Here is a 16884-nt window from a genome sequence, read left to right as displayed (position 1 = left end):
TCCTGGGATCATCCGGGTGAATCTCTGCTGGACCCGCACCAGTGCCAGTATGTCCTTCCTGAGGTGTGGGGCCCAAAATTGCTCACAGTATTCTAAATGGGGCCTAACTAATGCTTTATAAAGCTTCAGAAGTACATCCCTGCTTTTATATTCCAAGCCTCTTGAGATAAATGACAACATTGCATTTGCTTTCTTAATTACGGACTCAACCTGCAAGTTTACCTTTAGAGAATCCTGGACTAGGACTCCCAAGTCCCTTTGCACTTCAGCATTATGAATTTTGTCACCGTTTAGAAAATAGTCCAGGCCTCTATTCTTTTTTCCAAAGTGCAAGACCTCGCACTTGCCCACATTGAATTTCATCAGCCATTTCTTGGACCACTCTCCTAAACTGTCTAAATCTTTCTGCAGCCTCCTCACCTCCTCCATACTACCTGCCCCTCCACCTATCTTTGTATCATTGGCAAACTTAGCCAGAATGCCCCCAGTCCTGTCATCTAGATCGTTAATATATAAAGAGAATAGCTTTGGCCCCAACACTGAACCCTGCGGGACACCACTTGTCACCGGTTGCCATTCCGAAAAAGAACCTTTTATCCCAACTTTCTGCCTGACAGCCAATCGTCAATCCATGTTAGTACCTTGCCTCGAATACCATGGGCCCTTATTTTACTCAGCAGTCTCCCGTGAGGCACCTTATCAAAGGCCTTTTGGAAGTCAAGATAGATAACATCCATTGGCTCTCCTTGGTCTAACCTATTTGTTATCTCTTCAAAGAACTCTAACAGGCTTGTCAGGCACGACCTCCCCTTACTAAATCCATGCTGACTTGTCCTAATCTGACCCTGCACTTCCAAGAATTTAGAAATCTCATCCGTAACAATGGATTCTAGAATCTTGCCAACAACCGAGGTTAGGCTAATTGGCCTATAATTTTACATCTTTTTCCTTGTTCCCTTCTTGAACAGGGGGGTTACAACAGCAATTTTCCAATCCTCTGGGACTTTCCAGTGACTCTTGAAAGATCATAACTAACGCCTCCCCTATTTCTTCAGCTATCTCCTTTAGAACTCTAGGTTGTAGCCCATCTGTGCCCGGAGATTTATCAATTTTTAGACCTCTTAGTTTCTCTAGCACTTTCTCCTTTGTGATGGCTACCATATTCAACTCTGCCCCCTGACTCTCCTGAATTGTTGGAATATTACTCATGTCTTCTACTGTGAAGACTGCAAAGTACTTATTTAGTTCCTCAGCTATATCCTTGTCTCCCATCACTAGATTACCAACGTCATTTGGAGTGGCCCAATGTCTACTTTTGCCTCCCGTTTGTTTTTAATGTATTTAAAGAAACTTTTACTATCATTCCTAATCTTACTGGCTAGCCTACCTTCATATTTGATCCTCTCTTTCCTTATTTCTCTCTTTGTTATCCTCTGTTTGTTTTTGTAGCCTTCCCAATCTTCTGACTTCCCACTACTCTTTGCCACATTATAGGCTTTCTCTTTTGCTTTGATGCATTCCCTAACTTCCTTTGTCAGCCATGGCTGCCTAATAACCCCTCTGATAACCTTTCTTTTCTTTGGGATGAACCTCTGTACTGTGTCCTCAATTACTCCCAGAAACTCCTGCCATTGCTGTTCTACTGTCTTTCCCACTAGGCTCTGCTCCCAGTCGATTTTCGTCAGTTCCTCCCTCATGCCCCTGTAGTTACCTTTATTTAACTGTAACACCTTTACATCTGATTCTACCTTTCTTTCAAATTGCAGATTGAATTCTACCATATTATGATCACTGCCTCCTAAGTGTTCCCTTACTTTAAGATCTTTAATAAAGTCTGGCTCATTACATAACACTAAGTCCAGAATGGCCTGTTCACTCTTGGGCTCCATCACAAGCTGTTCCAAAAAGCCCTCCTGTAAACATTCAATGAATTCCCTTTCCTTGGGTCCATTGGCAGCATTATTTACCCAGTCCACCTGCATATTGAAGTCCCCCATGATCACTGTGACCCTTGCCTTTTTGACATGCACTTTCTATTTTGTGGTGCATTTTGTGCCCCTGGTCCTGACCACTGTTAGGAGGCCTGTACATAACTCCCATTATGGTTTTTTTGCCTTTGTGGTTCCTCAACTCTACCCACACAGACTCCACATCATCTGACCCTATGTCATTTAGTGCTATTGATTTAATTTCATTCCTAATTAACAAGGCAACCCCGCCCCCTCTGCCCACCTCCCTGTCTTTTCGATAGGTTGTGAATCCCTGGATGTTTAAATGCCAGTCCTGAACCTCCTGCAACCACGTCTCTGTGATGCCTACCACATCATACCTGCCAGTCACAATCTTGGCCACAAGCTCATCTACCTTGTTCCGTACACTGCGCGCATTTAAATATAGCACCTTTAATTCTCTATTGACCGTCGCTTTTTGTTTTCTTAGTGTGGTGGACCTTGGTTTACTGAGCCTTTCCATACACCGTGTCATATTTTGTGAGATGGGGACTATCGTAACCTCTCCTCCGAGTTCTGTCTTTTCGTGCTTTTTTGTATTCCAAGCAGCTATGCTTCCCACTGATTACTTCACCTCTTGGTTCCCTGACCCCCCAATCTCTAGTTTAAAGTCCTATTGACCACCCTATATACTCTTTTCACCAGAACACTGGTCCCAGCTCGGTTCAGGTGGAGACCATCCCAACGGTATAGGTCTCCCCCTGTCCCAAAACTGATGCCAGTGTCCCATGAAAAGGAACCCCTCTTTCCCACACCACTCTTTCAGCCACGTGTTAACTTCCCTTATTCTTGCCTCCCTATAAAGGGATCAACATGGTTGATCCTGTTTAAATGTTTAACATGCAGCCAGGAGTATATCCCTTTATCTGGACTATTGCAGACTGTAAGTTGCCTCAACCTCTAAAATACCACACTTGCCTTTTTTTGAGCATGCTGGGCATATTGCAATTCAGTTGGACCCACATGCTATTCATTGGGTTGAGTGATACTTCATCACTGTGAATGCGAGATAACTTTCTCAGCTAAAAGTAATTATTTTGTTTTTGTAGTTGTCCCCAACACTGCTGCAGCTGCTATTCCACGAAGCCCTCTGAGCCCAAGCCCTCTGAAAACGCCACCGGCAGCTGCTGTGTCACCAATGCAGGTTAGTAAGTAGCCAATGCACAACTAGCTGCATTACGGCGGAGTTTTCCTATGTTCCTCCTTCCTGAGATGGTGATTATTGGAACTGGCTTCCAGGCTGAATATTGATGTACGCTCCTGCCCGTACCAAATATTTTGAGGTTCTTGGGCATGCAACCTTCTTTGCTTCATTCAGTCAGTTGTTTCAGTGTCCTTGTTTCCTTACAAAACATTCAATTTACACAGCCTGGAACCATCACAATAATTGTGGAGATTGTGTATTAGACTGATCATTTTAATTTCTAAAGAATGTTCAATAGAAACAAAATCAATGATATTTATTTGTCGAGTATCTATGGACTTCATTTATATTAATGGTCTAAGAACTAAGTGAGTATCTACAATCTGTATAGCTTTTTGTTTTACATTCACACTATTATGTTGCGCAGATTAGCATAACTTGCAATTATAAAAGGCAGTAGCAGTCGTGAGAATGGTTGCACTGTGACAGAAAGGGGGCAGTGTTGTACACCATGGAGAGAAAGCACATCTCCATCATTGTAAAGTTTTCTTCTGAAATATTAATTATCGAGTCATAGTCTTATGGGCTTTAACCAATGGTCCATTGTGTCTGCAAGGGCATCAGTCACTTACCCATTGTAATCCCATTTTCCCAGCACTTGGTCCATAGCCTTGTATGAAATGGTGTTTCAAGTGATTCTTAAATGTTGAGGGTTCCCACCTCTACCACCCTTTCAGGCAATGAGTTCCAGATTGCCACCACCCTCTTGGTGAAAAGGTTTTTTCATTAAATCCCCTCTAAATTTCCTACCCCGTACCATAAATCTATACCTCCTGGTTATTCACCCCTCAGCTATGGGGGAAAATTGTTTATTCTTCTTGAATGTACTTAAAATTTAAATCTATAGTGGTCTAATTATCATATCCTTAATGTGTGTGTATTCTGTCTCCTGTATCCGGACTGCCTTGGGACCTAACCTAAGGACTGGTGCAATATTGAGCCAGTTTCAGCCTGTAAATCTAATCCCACTGTCACTAGGATGATTCGAGGTGAATGTTGTAAAGTCTTTGATCTCACATAATTATATATGAGTTTATAGGACAAAAGAAACTGCATTCTGCTAGGTCATATTGAAGTCTCCAATATCGAAGTGTTCTTTTTTGGATATTACCTTCAAAAGAGCTAAATTCTAAACTAGCAAAGTTACAAAACCCACCATGGGCTGAATTTGATTAACTGTTTAAGCTAAAACTATAAATAATTTAATGGCAAATAGTGCGCTCATGGGTGTTTTCAGATCTGGGCCTTTCTAATTGTATTTGAACTTTTTGACTATAGAGAACTTGGTATTCTGAGCGTATGTAATGAAGATTTAGGTATTAGTACAATGTGGCAAGACTAAGGGCACTGATGGCCGCAAATGGTCATCGGGCTTCACTAGCAGCAATGCTCAGCTGGATTGTTCTGTCCTTCGATTGTTCATTGCCATTCAACTTAATGAGGTAAAGTACAGTCTAAGGTGCCAGTCTGTAGAAAGGTCTGCATGATTACCAAACTAATGATATGAAAACTACCTTTCTCTTGCCAGGTCTGTATGATTGGAAATGATTTCCTGCAGATTGTTTTTGCTGTCAGTTAGTATCTGAATACCACTCCATGACCGTTGGATAGCCAGTTGAAATGTCTTGCTCAGATATTAGTGCGCAGGTTGAAAACTTAGGTGCTCCACCATAACTGACCAGTTCCTGTTTAAAGGACTAGCATTTATGGGCCACTGAGTAAGATTTTATGTACAAAATTCATCAGCTGTTTGAAATATTTCAGTATGATGTAACATACATCAGCTTGTAAGCTTGGATGAGGTTCTGCTCACAAGCATCACTCAAAAAAAACTGAGGATGCCAAGGTGTTGGGAACTTACCTGCTCAAGGTAACCTCTTCCAGAGGATGGTATTCAGTTCTGGGGTGAGCAGCCAGACCATGGCTGCAATGTGTGGCTCAGCTACACAAGGGGATACAAGGAAGTGTGGAAGAGTAATAATGATAGGTGATTTGACTATTAGGGGAATAGACGAGCATTTCGGAGTAATCCCGAAAGTGAGATGTAGTCTGCAATCAGAATTTAGGGAGGTAGGTAGAAACAGAGCAAGCAGGATCTCAAAAGTTGCAATCTCCTGATACTCCTCGTGCCACATGCAAGTGAGTGCAGAAATAAGAGGATAATGTAGTCAGCGCAAGACTAGCAAATAGTAAGTTAATAGGTGGTGTCAGAGTACATACTAAAGTAAGAATAGTAAAGTCGCCATAGTCCCAGGTGACCATAGGCTGCTTTCCCCTTCCTGAGAAGGAGAGCTGACTGGTCGTGGTTTAACCTGAGGATTACCACACCTCAGGCGAGGGGCATGGTTGAGAAGGCGGGCCTTCCTGAATAACCTCAGCTGGTACAGGAATTGGACCTGCCCTGCTAGCCTCGCTTTGCATCACAAGTGAGCTGTCCAGCCAAACTGAGCTAAACCAGCCATATAAATACTGTAGCTACAAGAGCAGGTCAGAGGCTAGGAATCCTGCGGTGAGCAACACAGCTCCTGACTCCCCAAAATGCCTTTCCACCATCTACAGGGTACAAATCAGGAGTGTGATGGAATACACTCCACTTGGGGATTGAGGGTGATTTAGAGATGTGGATCAGAAATTGGCTAGCTGAAAGAAGACAGAGGGTGGTGGTTGATGGGAAATGTTCAGAATGGACTTCAGTTACAAGTGGAGTACCACAAGGATCTGTTCTGGGGCCGTTGCTGTTTGTCATTTTTATCAATGACCTAGAGGAAGGCGCAGAAGGGTGGGTGAGTAAATTTGCAGACGATACTAAAGTCGGTGGTGTTGTCGATAGTGTGGAAGGACGTAGCAGGTTACAGAGGGATATAGATAAGCTGCAGAGCTGGGCTGAGAGGTGGCAAATGGAGTTTAATGTAGAGAAGTGTGAGGTGATTCACTTTGGAAGGAATAACAGGAATGCGGAATATTTGGCTAATGGTAAAGTTATTGGAAGTGTGGATGAGCAGAGGGATCTAGGTGTCCATGTACATAGATCCCTGAAAGTTGCCACCCAGGTTGATAGGGTTGTGAAGAAGGCCTATGGAGTGTTGGCCTTTATTGGTAGAGGGATTGAGTTCTGGAGTCAGGAGGTCATGTTGCAGCTGTACAGAACTCTGGTACGGCCGCATTTGGAGTATTGCGTACAGTTCTGGTCACCGCATTATAGGAAGGACGTGGAGGCTTTGGAGCGGGTGCAGAGGAGATTTACCAGGATGTTGCCTGGTATGGAGGGAAAATCTTATGAGGAAAGGCTGATGGACTTGAGGTCGTTTTCGTTGGAGAGAAGAAGGTTAAGAGGAGACTTAATAGAGGCATACAAAATGATCAGGGGGTTGGATAGGGTGGACAGTGAGAGCCTTCTCCCGCGGATGGAAATGGCTGGCACGAGGGGACATAGCTTTAAACTGAGGGGTAATAGATATAGGACAGAGGTCAGAGGTAGGTTCTTTACGCAAAGAGTAGTGAGGCCGTGGAATGCCCTACCTGCTACAGTAGTGAACTCGCCAACATTGAGGGCATTTAAAAGTTTATTGGATAAACATATGGATGATAATGGCATAGTGTAGGTTAGATGGCTTTTGTTTTGGTGCAACATCGTGGGCCGAAGGGCCTGTACTGCGCTGTATCGTTCTATGTTCTATGCTTGAATGAGTGCAGCTCCAACAACACTCGAGAAGCTCAACACCATTCAGGGCAAAGCCCGCTTGATTGGCACTCCTTCCACAAACATTCACTCTCTCCATCATCGATGCACAGTAGCAGCAGTGTGTACGATCTGCAAGGTGCACTGTAGAAACTCACCAGGGCTCCTTCGGCATCAATTTCCAAACCCACGACCATTACCATCTAGAAGGACAAGAGCAGCAGATACCGTGGAAAGCCACCGCCTGGAGGTTTCCCTCCAAGTCACTCAATCCTGACTTGGAAATATATCGGCCGTTCCTTCACTGTCGCTGGGTCAAAATCCTGGATCTCCCTCCCTAACAGCATTTTAAATATATATATATTGTATTCAGGTATTTGCATAAACAAACAACAAACAGAACAATTGAAAGCAGAAGTGAAATTATACAATGTAATAAATAACCAGCACCCATAAACCCCACCCCGGCCTTACCCCCTTTTCCCAACGTGCCTTCCCTATTTTAATTCTGTAAACACCCTCCCCCTCTGCTGACACCTCAATCCTCCTTAAACAAATCCATGAACTGCTTCCACCTCCAAGCGAACCCATCGACCGACTCCCTCAAAATGAACTTGACCCTTTCCAGCCTTGGGAATTCCGCCAAGTCAATCAGCCATACCCTGCTTTCGGCAGGCCCACCCAAGCAAAATCCATCTCCGGCTATCCGGGAGGGAAAGACCAAGACATTGGCCTCTCTCATCCCCTGGACTCCCAGTCTTCCGATTCCCAAATATCGCTATCTCTGGACCCGGGCCACCTTCAACCCCAACACCTCTGACATTATGTCTGCAAACCCCTGCCAGAAGCCCGTCAGCTTCGGACATGACTAAAACTTGTGGACATGATTTGTGGGTCTCCCCTCGCACCGGCCACACCTATCCTCCACCCCCTCAAAGAACCTACTCATCCTGGCCACCATCATATGCGCTCTGTGGACTACTGTAAACTGAATAAGACTGAGCCTCGCACACGAGGAGGATGCATTCACCCGCCACAGCGCTTCCTCCCACATCCCGGACTCCTCCTCCCACTTTTGTCCCCCATCGGGGCCTCCTCCAAATCCATCAGCTCCTTGTAGACCTCGGACACCTCCCTCCCCTCCCCCTCCTTCGCCACCACAACAAAGTCAACCCTGTGCACGTGGGAGAAATACAAAAATTCCTTTGCCCTCGGCCTCCCAAATCTCCACGGCTCCTTCTCCACCGCCGACACCTTCGCCAACCTCAGGCTTAACCGGTCCAAACTTGCCTCACTGACCGTGTTGAAACCCCCCTCCATGATCAACCGGTGCGAGTGCAAGTCAGGGATCCTCCCCAGCAACCGTCTCATAAACTCCACATCATTCCAATTTGGGGCATAAACATTTACCAGGACCACCGGCATCCGCACCAGTTTCCTAACTAACCATCATGAACCTCTCTTCCTCCTCTCACCCCCCCCCCCCCCCCAAAATCCGAATCTGCCACAGTGTTTCCCACCTCGAACGCCACCCGCTTATTCACCAGCACTGCCACTCCCTTCATCTTCATGTCCAGTCCCAATTGGAACACCTGCCTTACCATCCTTTCCTTAGCCTTGTCTGGTCCCCAATCTTTAATGCTTCTCTTGTAGAAAAGTCACGTCCGCCTTCAGACTCCTCTAGTGTGTGAAGACACGTGACATTTGACCGGCTCATTCTGCTCCATCATGTTCCACGTGACCAGACTGGACGGGGGTTCCCTGCTCCCCTCCTCTGCCGATCAACCATATCCCTTTTTGGGCCAGCCCCCGGCCTGTGTGATGCGACCTTCCAGGCACGCCCTCGGATGTCCACCGGCATCACTCGCATCACTCCCTTTCCAACTGCGCCATAACAACCACACCCTTGTCAGCAGCCCGCCTCCCCCCAAACAAAACAAAAGCCAAATCCCCCTCACCTCTGCCGACCTCCTGATCACCCTCTACTGTGCTCAGGTTAACTAGCCCGCCCAGCTAGCATGACAGCCCTTGCCCAAGGCCTCCACATTCCCTCAAGAAACTGAAAAAAGGTGCACTCACCCTTGATGCTCCCCAAGAGCTCTGAAATCAAACCCAACAAAACATTTCAAAGGAGAAAAAGTAGAAAAGGTTCTCCAAAATCCACCAAAAGAAAACACCTTGCACCTCCTCAAAGGTTCGGTGTCCTTCTCTTGCCAGTCAATTATCCCTCAAAAACTCCATTGTGTCCTCTGGCGTATCAAAATAGTATTCTTGATTCTGGAAAGTCACCCAGAGGCGGACCAGGTACAGCACTCCAAACGTCACCCACTTCTTGAAGAGGGCAGCCTTGACCCGATTAAACCCGGCCCTCCTCTTCGCCATATCTGCATCCAGGTCCTGGTACACCCGCAGTTCGTTCCGCTCACGTGCACTTCCTTGTCTGCCTCGCCCACCGAAGAATCTTGTCTTTGTCCAAGAGGCGGTGCAACTGCACCACCATCGCTCTCAGCGGCTCGCCTACCTGCGGCTTCCTCATCAATGCCCTGTGTGCTCGGTCGACCTCCAGAGGCCGGTCAAAGACCCCTTCCCCCACCTGCTTCTCCAGCATTTTAGCTAAATATGTGCTGGCCTCCGCTCCTTCAATGCCTTCAGGCATCCCCACAATCCTCAAATTCTGCCTTCTGGATCGGTTCTTCAGATTCTCCACCATCTCCTTCAGCCTCTTTTGGGAGTCCCACATCACCTCACCTCGGCCACCAATGTGATGAGCTGCTCATCGTGCTCCCCCGACCAACTCCTCCACTTTCTGGCCTGGGATTCCAGCCTCTGCTCCATTCGATCAATCCCTGCTTTGAGCGGCTCTACCAACGTGGCACGGTCCTCCGGGGCTTCTCTTCTCTGCTGGTTGAAATTTTCATTTTTAAAAAGTCCACCAGCTGCTCCATTGACCACTAGGCGGGCAGAACAGGCCCTTTGCCTGCTGCCATCTTAACCTGTGGCGCACCTTGAAGACTTTCCTGCTCCAACAGCTCCCTTCTTCTCGACCCACTCCTAGTTCGTGGATCGATCCACCAGCCACATCAGAGGAGTTACACCTTCTCCTGACACACCAACACCTCTTTCCATCCAGAATTCTACCCCTCAGACAGGGAAAGGGCCGAAAAATTCCACCTTGAGCGGGAGCTGAAATGTGCGACCGCTCACTCCATGGCCGCCACCGGAAGTCCCTCCCTAACAGCATTGTATGCGTACCTACACCACAAGGGCTGCAGCGGTTCAAGAAGGCAGCTCAGCACCACCTTCTCGAGGGCAACTAGGGATTTATCTACAGTGCACCATTCTGAACAGTTGGACACTTTCTGTTAGCAACTCTTTTTTGGTAATCAGTCATCAACCTTTAACATCTGCTTCCTCAATGGAGCTGGTGACCCTCAGCCATGTATTCTGCAGCTTACGCTCTCCTTTCCTTTGCCTGCAACCAGATCACATTAAAGTTCGGGAATGGTACATACTGATAATCAAGTCTATAGATTTGTTTTTTTGAGTTATTTCATTACTCTGACATAACCTGTGTGGATGGCTAGTTCCTTTATATGGGCTGCGTAGAAAAGTGCTGTTAGATATGAAATACCATCATCTCTCTGGGGGTTTCTTGTACTAGGCCAAATGCATTACCCAGCCTGAATATATTTGTATTGTTTTCACAGCTGTAAAATCAATTAAAAAATTCGGGACATTGAGAGCAGTACAGCAGGGAATTCTTCTTTCCAGCTTTTAACCCCCCCACCCCCCATCCCAGACTTTGTACTATCCTTTTATCCAAATGAGGCCGGAGACGTGGAAAATTGTACTAAAACAATTGATATAGATTCAGTTTCTTGATTTTCTCAATTTCTTTGCAGGGATTCCTTTGCTTCACTGGGGAACTTGACTGGTCTGTTAGAGTTGGGAATTTGCAGCATACAGATTTAGAAACTTAAATCTACATGGTAGAATATATTGGGTAGAATAACATGATGCACCATACTCCTCTTCCTTGGTATTCTTAAAGACTTCCAGCTCTGATATAGAGTAATCTCTACTTAACTATCCAGATGTTTCCTGTTATTTCTAAGGGCGCAGCATTTATTCGATCCATATTCTACCTCACTGTTCCTCCTTCACTGGGTGCATTTCTCTGAAAAAATGTCAAAGTTCATATGTGGCGGGTTTTTCGGAGAGTTTTCCAGTTCCCCACCGCTATTCAATGACACTTAGTCATTTTTTGGGGCCTTGGGAAGTTTCTCGCTGGTTTCACCGACACATAGATTTTTTTTTTTTTTAGCACTGGAGAGCTGAACTCCAAGATCTGGCCGCCGTTTAAAAAGGTGCCTCCATCTCTAAGTGAGCTTGTGGGTCCCGTCCCCCCCCCCCCCCAAGGGCAGTGTTCCCTCCACACACATGGGCATTACCCCACACCCCCAAGTGAGGACACCCTGCTATGGGGTCCCTGGCCCCCCTTCCTTCAGGCCCCCCAAGCCCCCCCCCCCCCCCCCCCCCACCGTTTGGTCCCTTTTGGGCAGGATTCTGACTCCAACGCCTTGCGGGACTTGGGTGAATTCCGCTGAAGGGCTCTCCTGAAATTTGCCGGCTGTACCACGCTCGCGCTTGAGCACTACATGGCTGGTAGATCACACCCACTGTCTTCAATTGACTATAGTGACACATTGGCCGTGATTCTCTGGCCGTGTTGCGCATGAGGGAGAGCGCAGCCGGAGAATCCCGGGTGAGCTCTCGCCTGGGCTTCCCGGCAGCCTCCGCGATTCACGAGATTCACCCAAGTCAGACTAGGTGTCTGATTCGGAACACTGCCTAAAAGGGGCAGGACTAAGCTGCATTCATGGAAGTAGGTCTTAAACCTACTTAAGGCCTATTTGCCCAGGATACACCAGCCTCCCTGGATTCTCCAGGGATGCTGCAGCCGGGCGCCAATCAGTGCTTGTTCACAAGAATGTGGACAAGGTGGAACAGCATCCGGGGGCTCTCACAGGTCATTGGAGGCCAGGGTCAGTGCAGGGTGGCCCCCTGGCCCTCCTCCTAGAACATGGGCACCTTGGCACTGCCAAGATGCCTGGGTGGCACTGCCAAGCTGGCTGGAGCACTGCCTGGGTGCCAGGGTGGCAGTGCAAGGGTGCCAAGGTGACATTGCCAAGGATCAGGGGGCGAAGGAGGCCATCCCCAAGAAAGGAGGGTAGAGGGGCAGTTTGAAGGGTGGGGTTGTGCAGGGCAGGTAAGTAGAGAGCTCCGGGAGATTGGCAAGGCTGACTGAATAGGGTCCTGGAAGGGAGGGGACTTGGTGGGCCTGAAGAGGGGGAGCTCCAGGGACCCCCATCCTCACCTGTGGTGGGATAGGTAATGCCCATGCATGTGGGGGGTGACATTGCCCATGAATTGTGGGGGGGGGGGGGGGGGGGGGGGAGGATCCACAAGCTCACTTAGAGATTGGGGCACCCTTTCAAAATGACGGTCCGACCCCAGTGCTAAAAATAAATTCCAAGTGTGGGCTAAACTGGTGAGGAACTCCCCAGGGCCCAAAAAGGTGACTAAGTGTCATTGAGTAGCAGTTGGGAATTCGCCCACAGAGCCGGCAGGAAACTCCCTGAAAAATATGCCACAAATGAACTTCAAAGTTTTTTGTGAGAATTGTGCCCATTGTTTTAATGCCATTCCAAAAGCACCCCTCAGTAATTTAACTCAATTCCTCTTCCAACCACCTTCTTCCTCAGATGGGGTGTTCCCCCTACGGTCTCTGGTGAGATCCTATAACTTGACACGGATAGTTACTGCCTAGATGTGTCTACTGTAAATAGTAGCTTACTCAACCTCATTGTGCAAGCAAATTTATCATTTACTTTGAAAATTGCTGACCTTATTTATGTTCTAAAATTTTTGTCAGTCCAAATGTATTCTTCAGTTAAGTACAATCCTAACATTTCCTGGGGCCTGCAGACTTCAGGGTAAAACTACCCCACCCCTTTCTGGAAACCCAGTCAGAGGATGTTGGCCTGTTCCATGTGTTTTTGTTTATTTTTTCCCTGGATGCAAGTGAGCTATCAAGGCTGACATTTATTGCCCACCCTAACAGCCCTTGTGAAAGTGGTGGTGAACCACCTTCTTGAATTGACAGTGCTGTTAGGAAGGGAGTTTCAGTATTTTAACCCAGCAACAATGAAGGAACAGCGTTCGCAGGTGCCTTTTCAGCAGCCTTTGTGTGAATATCCTTCATGGCCTTGAGCTCTGTTGCGGGTTTGGAAGTTGCATTTCTACTGAGTCATGGATAAAAGAAACATTGGGGGCGATTCAGCAGCCTCGTCGTGCCCGACCTGGTGTCGGGACGAGGCCGCTGAATTTTCCGCGCAAGATTTACGATGCTTGAATTGTTTTGTGAGGTATCGCAATCTGGATCTTGCCCTCACTGGATGTGATCCAGTTCAGCATATTTAAATGAGCCGTACAGATCCACACAAACTTGGACCAGGCGTCACGGGGTGGGGGGGGGGGGGGTTAAGGCAGGGTGGCACCCTGGCTCAACCTGTGACACTGCCAGCCTGGAACCCTGGAAGAGCTACCTGGGCACCCTGGCAACACCATCATGGAACGTCCAGGATGCCCCGGTGGCAGGGTTTCCTGGAGGCCTCCCCAAGGTTTGGGGGGGGGGGGAAGCGAGATTGGGCAGCCTTTCAAAATGGCGCCCTGATCTGCGAGGAATCTTGAAGCTCACCAGCAGGAAATTCCTCTGTGTGGCCTCAGTGAAACAAAACTCCCCAAGGCCAAAAATATGGCAAAGTGCCGTTGAATAGCGAAATTTTTCATGGCGCCCCAGACTTTGAAGTCTGCTGATTGACATCCATTGTATTAGCACATGGTTGCTGGATTTTGATCATGGGGAGAAAAAGAGAATAGCTCTGAAATGAAGAAATTTGGCACAATATTTCATCCCCTCACCAATATTTTTTTGTCTTGTGTGATATTTGTCACAATGCTGAGTATGTCCCAAGTTTGAAAGTAAGAGCGTGCAGAGAGAGAGTTGCCAAAAGTTTGTCATTAATGGAAATAATTGACAAACTGGGAAAGGAAAGGAAGGAAAATAGCACACAATGGCAATGGTGTTACAGAATGTGTATATGGTGAGGAGGCAATAAAACTATTCAAGGTCTGTTGGCTGGTACCAGACTTGCGCTGTAAGCATTTTCCTGCTTAGCATTATATGTGGACCATTTTGAAAATGTATGGACTTCTTGTCATCAATAACATTTGGTGTTATCCACTGGCTGCACATCTCATTGATTAACAACAGCTTAAACAACGTGCCTTTTTACAGTGCTTTTAAAGTAGCAAAACGTCTGCAAGCACTACACAGGAACTTAATCGAACAGAAATTGACGATTGTTAGAAAATGACTAAATTCATGGCCCACGAGAGAGATTTAAAGCAAAGGAGGGAGAAGTTTTATGCTGATAAGAATAGAGGGCATAGGGGGGCCTCCAGGGATAACAGGGCAGGGTGACGTGAGGCCATTGTAGGAAGTTGTCCAGCTGCAACTGAACAGATGAGAATGCAATCAAATGAGACAATTCCACTTAAAGGAAATGGGGCTGTAAAAATGAGCTCGAGAGAGAGAAAGGCCTTTATTCGAGGACAAAGGCATCAAAGGCCAAGGTTGAGAGAATGATCAAACAGATCAACAGTAGTCAAAAAAAGAAAAATCTCATCTGTTGTCAGTGCATAGGAGCAAAGAGTGTGAATGGTCTGGTAGAAAAAGACGTCTCTGCAGCTGTGATTTACTTGTTTACAAAGAGGGAAATAAATTAGAGCTGCTATCGGGACTTATTAAAACACATTATTTTTATGGAGGTTTGGATGCAATTTATTCTTTGATCAGTAGATGGTGATCCGTCACTGAAAGTTCCCTCTGCGGTCACTCGCAGATGCTGCACTAAAACGCATGTCTGCGAAAGCAAGTCAGTTCATAAAGTTTGGTCATGAAATATTGGACAGGAGTGCATGTGTGTGGTAGTGTTAACGTCATTCTGTGCTTTATCGACAGTATTATTGGTGCTCATGTTACAATTAGTACACATCTAGAAATTCAGTGTTGTTGGTAATGTTGTCTCTAATAAAAGCTGGTGTTATGTGTAAGGACATGGGGCATGATTTTCTGGCTCTTCGCCTTGGTGGGATCTTCCAGTCCTGCTGACAGCGATCCTCTGCTGCAGATTCCCCGGCGGCGGAGGGTGCAAACAACAGGAGTCATTGATCGCAGCGGGCTGGAAATCCTACCGTTGGCCAATGGCAGGCCGCTTCCCGACCCGCAAAACATGCCAATGGATTAGAAATGACTATGAGAGACAAAATGTCTGGCTCCGGATCTGATTAACAAGGTTGTTGAGAAATTTTATGAGAGGTTGTACAGGTCAGAGCCTTCTGGGGGAGACCGTGAGATGCAGGAATTTCCAGATGGATTAGAGTACCCGACGTTAGGGGAGGGGGTCAGCGCTACATTAGAAGGAGCGATAGTGGAGCAGGAGATAAAGGATGCGATTGGGGAAGGTGGCAGGGCCGGATGGGTTTCCGGTGGAATATTATAAAAAATTCAAGCATAAGTTGGCACCCCTGATGATGGGGATGTTTGAAGAGGTGATAGGGAAGGGGGTGCTGCCACACTTTTGGGCAGGCATCGATTTCCCTGTTGCTAAAAAAAGGTAAGGATCCAACAGAGTGTGGGTCGTATAGGCCCATATCACTTCTGAATGTGGATGCAAAAGTATTGGCGAAGGTACTGGCGGGTAGGCTGGAGGAGTGCCTCCTGAAGGTGATAGGTGAAGATCAGACGGAGTTCGTGAGAAGGAGGCAGCTCTTTTCAAACGTTAGAAGGGTATTGAACGTCGTTATGGCACCAGCAGAGGGGAAGGAAACAGAGGTGGTTGAGGCATTGGACGCTGAGAAGGTGTTTGGCCGGGTAGAGTGGGGGTACTTGATGGCAGTTCTGGAGCGGTTTGGGATTGGACCAAGATTTGTGAACTGGGTAAAGCTACTATATAAGGAGCCGAGGGCGAGTGTCCGCACAAACAACATCAGCTCGAGATACTTTTCTCTCCACCGTGGGACTAGGCAGGGATGTCCTATGTCCCCCCTGCTGTTTGCACTCGTGATTGAGCCGTTGGCCATCGCATTAAGAAGTTCGGGGTTATGGGAAGGAATAGTGCGAGGGGGGATGGAGCATAGGGTGTCCTTATATGCCGATGACTTGCTGTTATACGTGTCAGAACCGAGTGTGTTGATAGGGGTAATATTGGAGCTGCTTCGAGTGTTTGGGTCTTTCTCCGGGTACAAACTAAATCTAGACAAGACTGAGTATTTTAAAATCACGGGTGAAGAAGGCGATGCTTGAAAGGAGCCGCAGCGAGGGGGGACTGGCATTGCCAAACCTGATCAACTACTACTGGGTGGCTAACATAGCCATGATAAGGAAGTGGATGGTGGGCACGGGGTCTACCTGGGAGCAGGTGGAGGCGGCTTCGTGCAGAGGCACCAGTTTGGCAGCCCTGGTCACGGCTCCCCTACCGCTTGCGCCGGCCAGGTACTCCACCAGCCCGGTAGTGGGGGCGGCCCTGCAGATTTGGGGCCATGGAGAAAGTATGCAGGGGAGGTGGGTGCGTCAGTCTGGGCTCTAATTTGTGATAACCATCGATTCGCCCCCAGGAACATGGATGGAGGGTTTCGAACATGGCGGTGGGCGGGGGTGAGGAGGGTGGGCGATATGTTCCTGGAGGGGAACTTTGCGAGTTTGAGTGAGTTGGAGGAGAAAGCTGGGCTGGAAAGGGGAAATGACTTTAGGTACTTACAGGTGCGGGACTTTGTACGCAGACAGGTCCCATCCTTCCCACGCCTCCCGCCAATAGGGATCCAGAACAGAATCGTCTCTAGAGGAGAAGGAGGAGAGGGTAGTGTCT

At 47.4% G+C, this 16884-nt stretch overlaps 1 protein-coding gene across 8 annotated transcripts in view; it reads left to right on the top strand.

The window, feature by feature from the left end:
• specc1la (sperm antigen with calponin homology and coiled-coil domains 1-like a) overlaps positions 1-16884 on the top strand; it is a 520876-nt gene that overhangs the window by 195747 nt on the left and 308245 nt on the right. For all 8 annotated transcript variants that reach the window (XM_072499675.1, XM_072499732.1, XM_072499723.1 and 5 more), the window contains exon 9: positions 3059-3153. In XM_072499675.1, the coding sequence (XP_072355776.1) occupies positions 3059-3153 (95 nt within the window). The remainder of the gene's footprint in view (positions 1-3058; positions 3154-16884) is intronic.

The sequence above is a fragment of the Scyliorhinus torazame genome, chromosome 1 (genome assembly GCF_047496885.1).
Source record: "Scyliorhinus torazame isolate Kashiwa2021f chromosome 1, sScyTor2.1, whole genome shotgun sequence".
Classification (NCBI taxonomy): Eukaryota; Metazoa; Chordata; class Chondrichthyes; order Carcharhiniformes; family Scyliorhinidae; genus Scyliorhinus; species Scyliorhinus torazame.
Note: the sequence above shows the minus strand (reverse complement) of the source record. Positions and strands in the feature narration are given on the sequence as shown.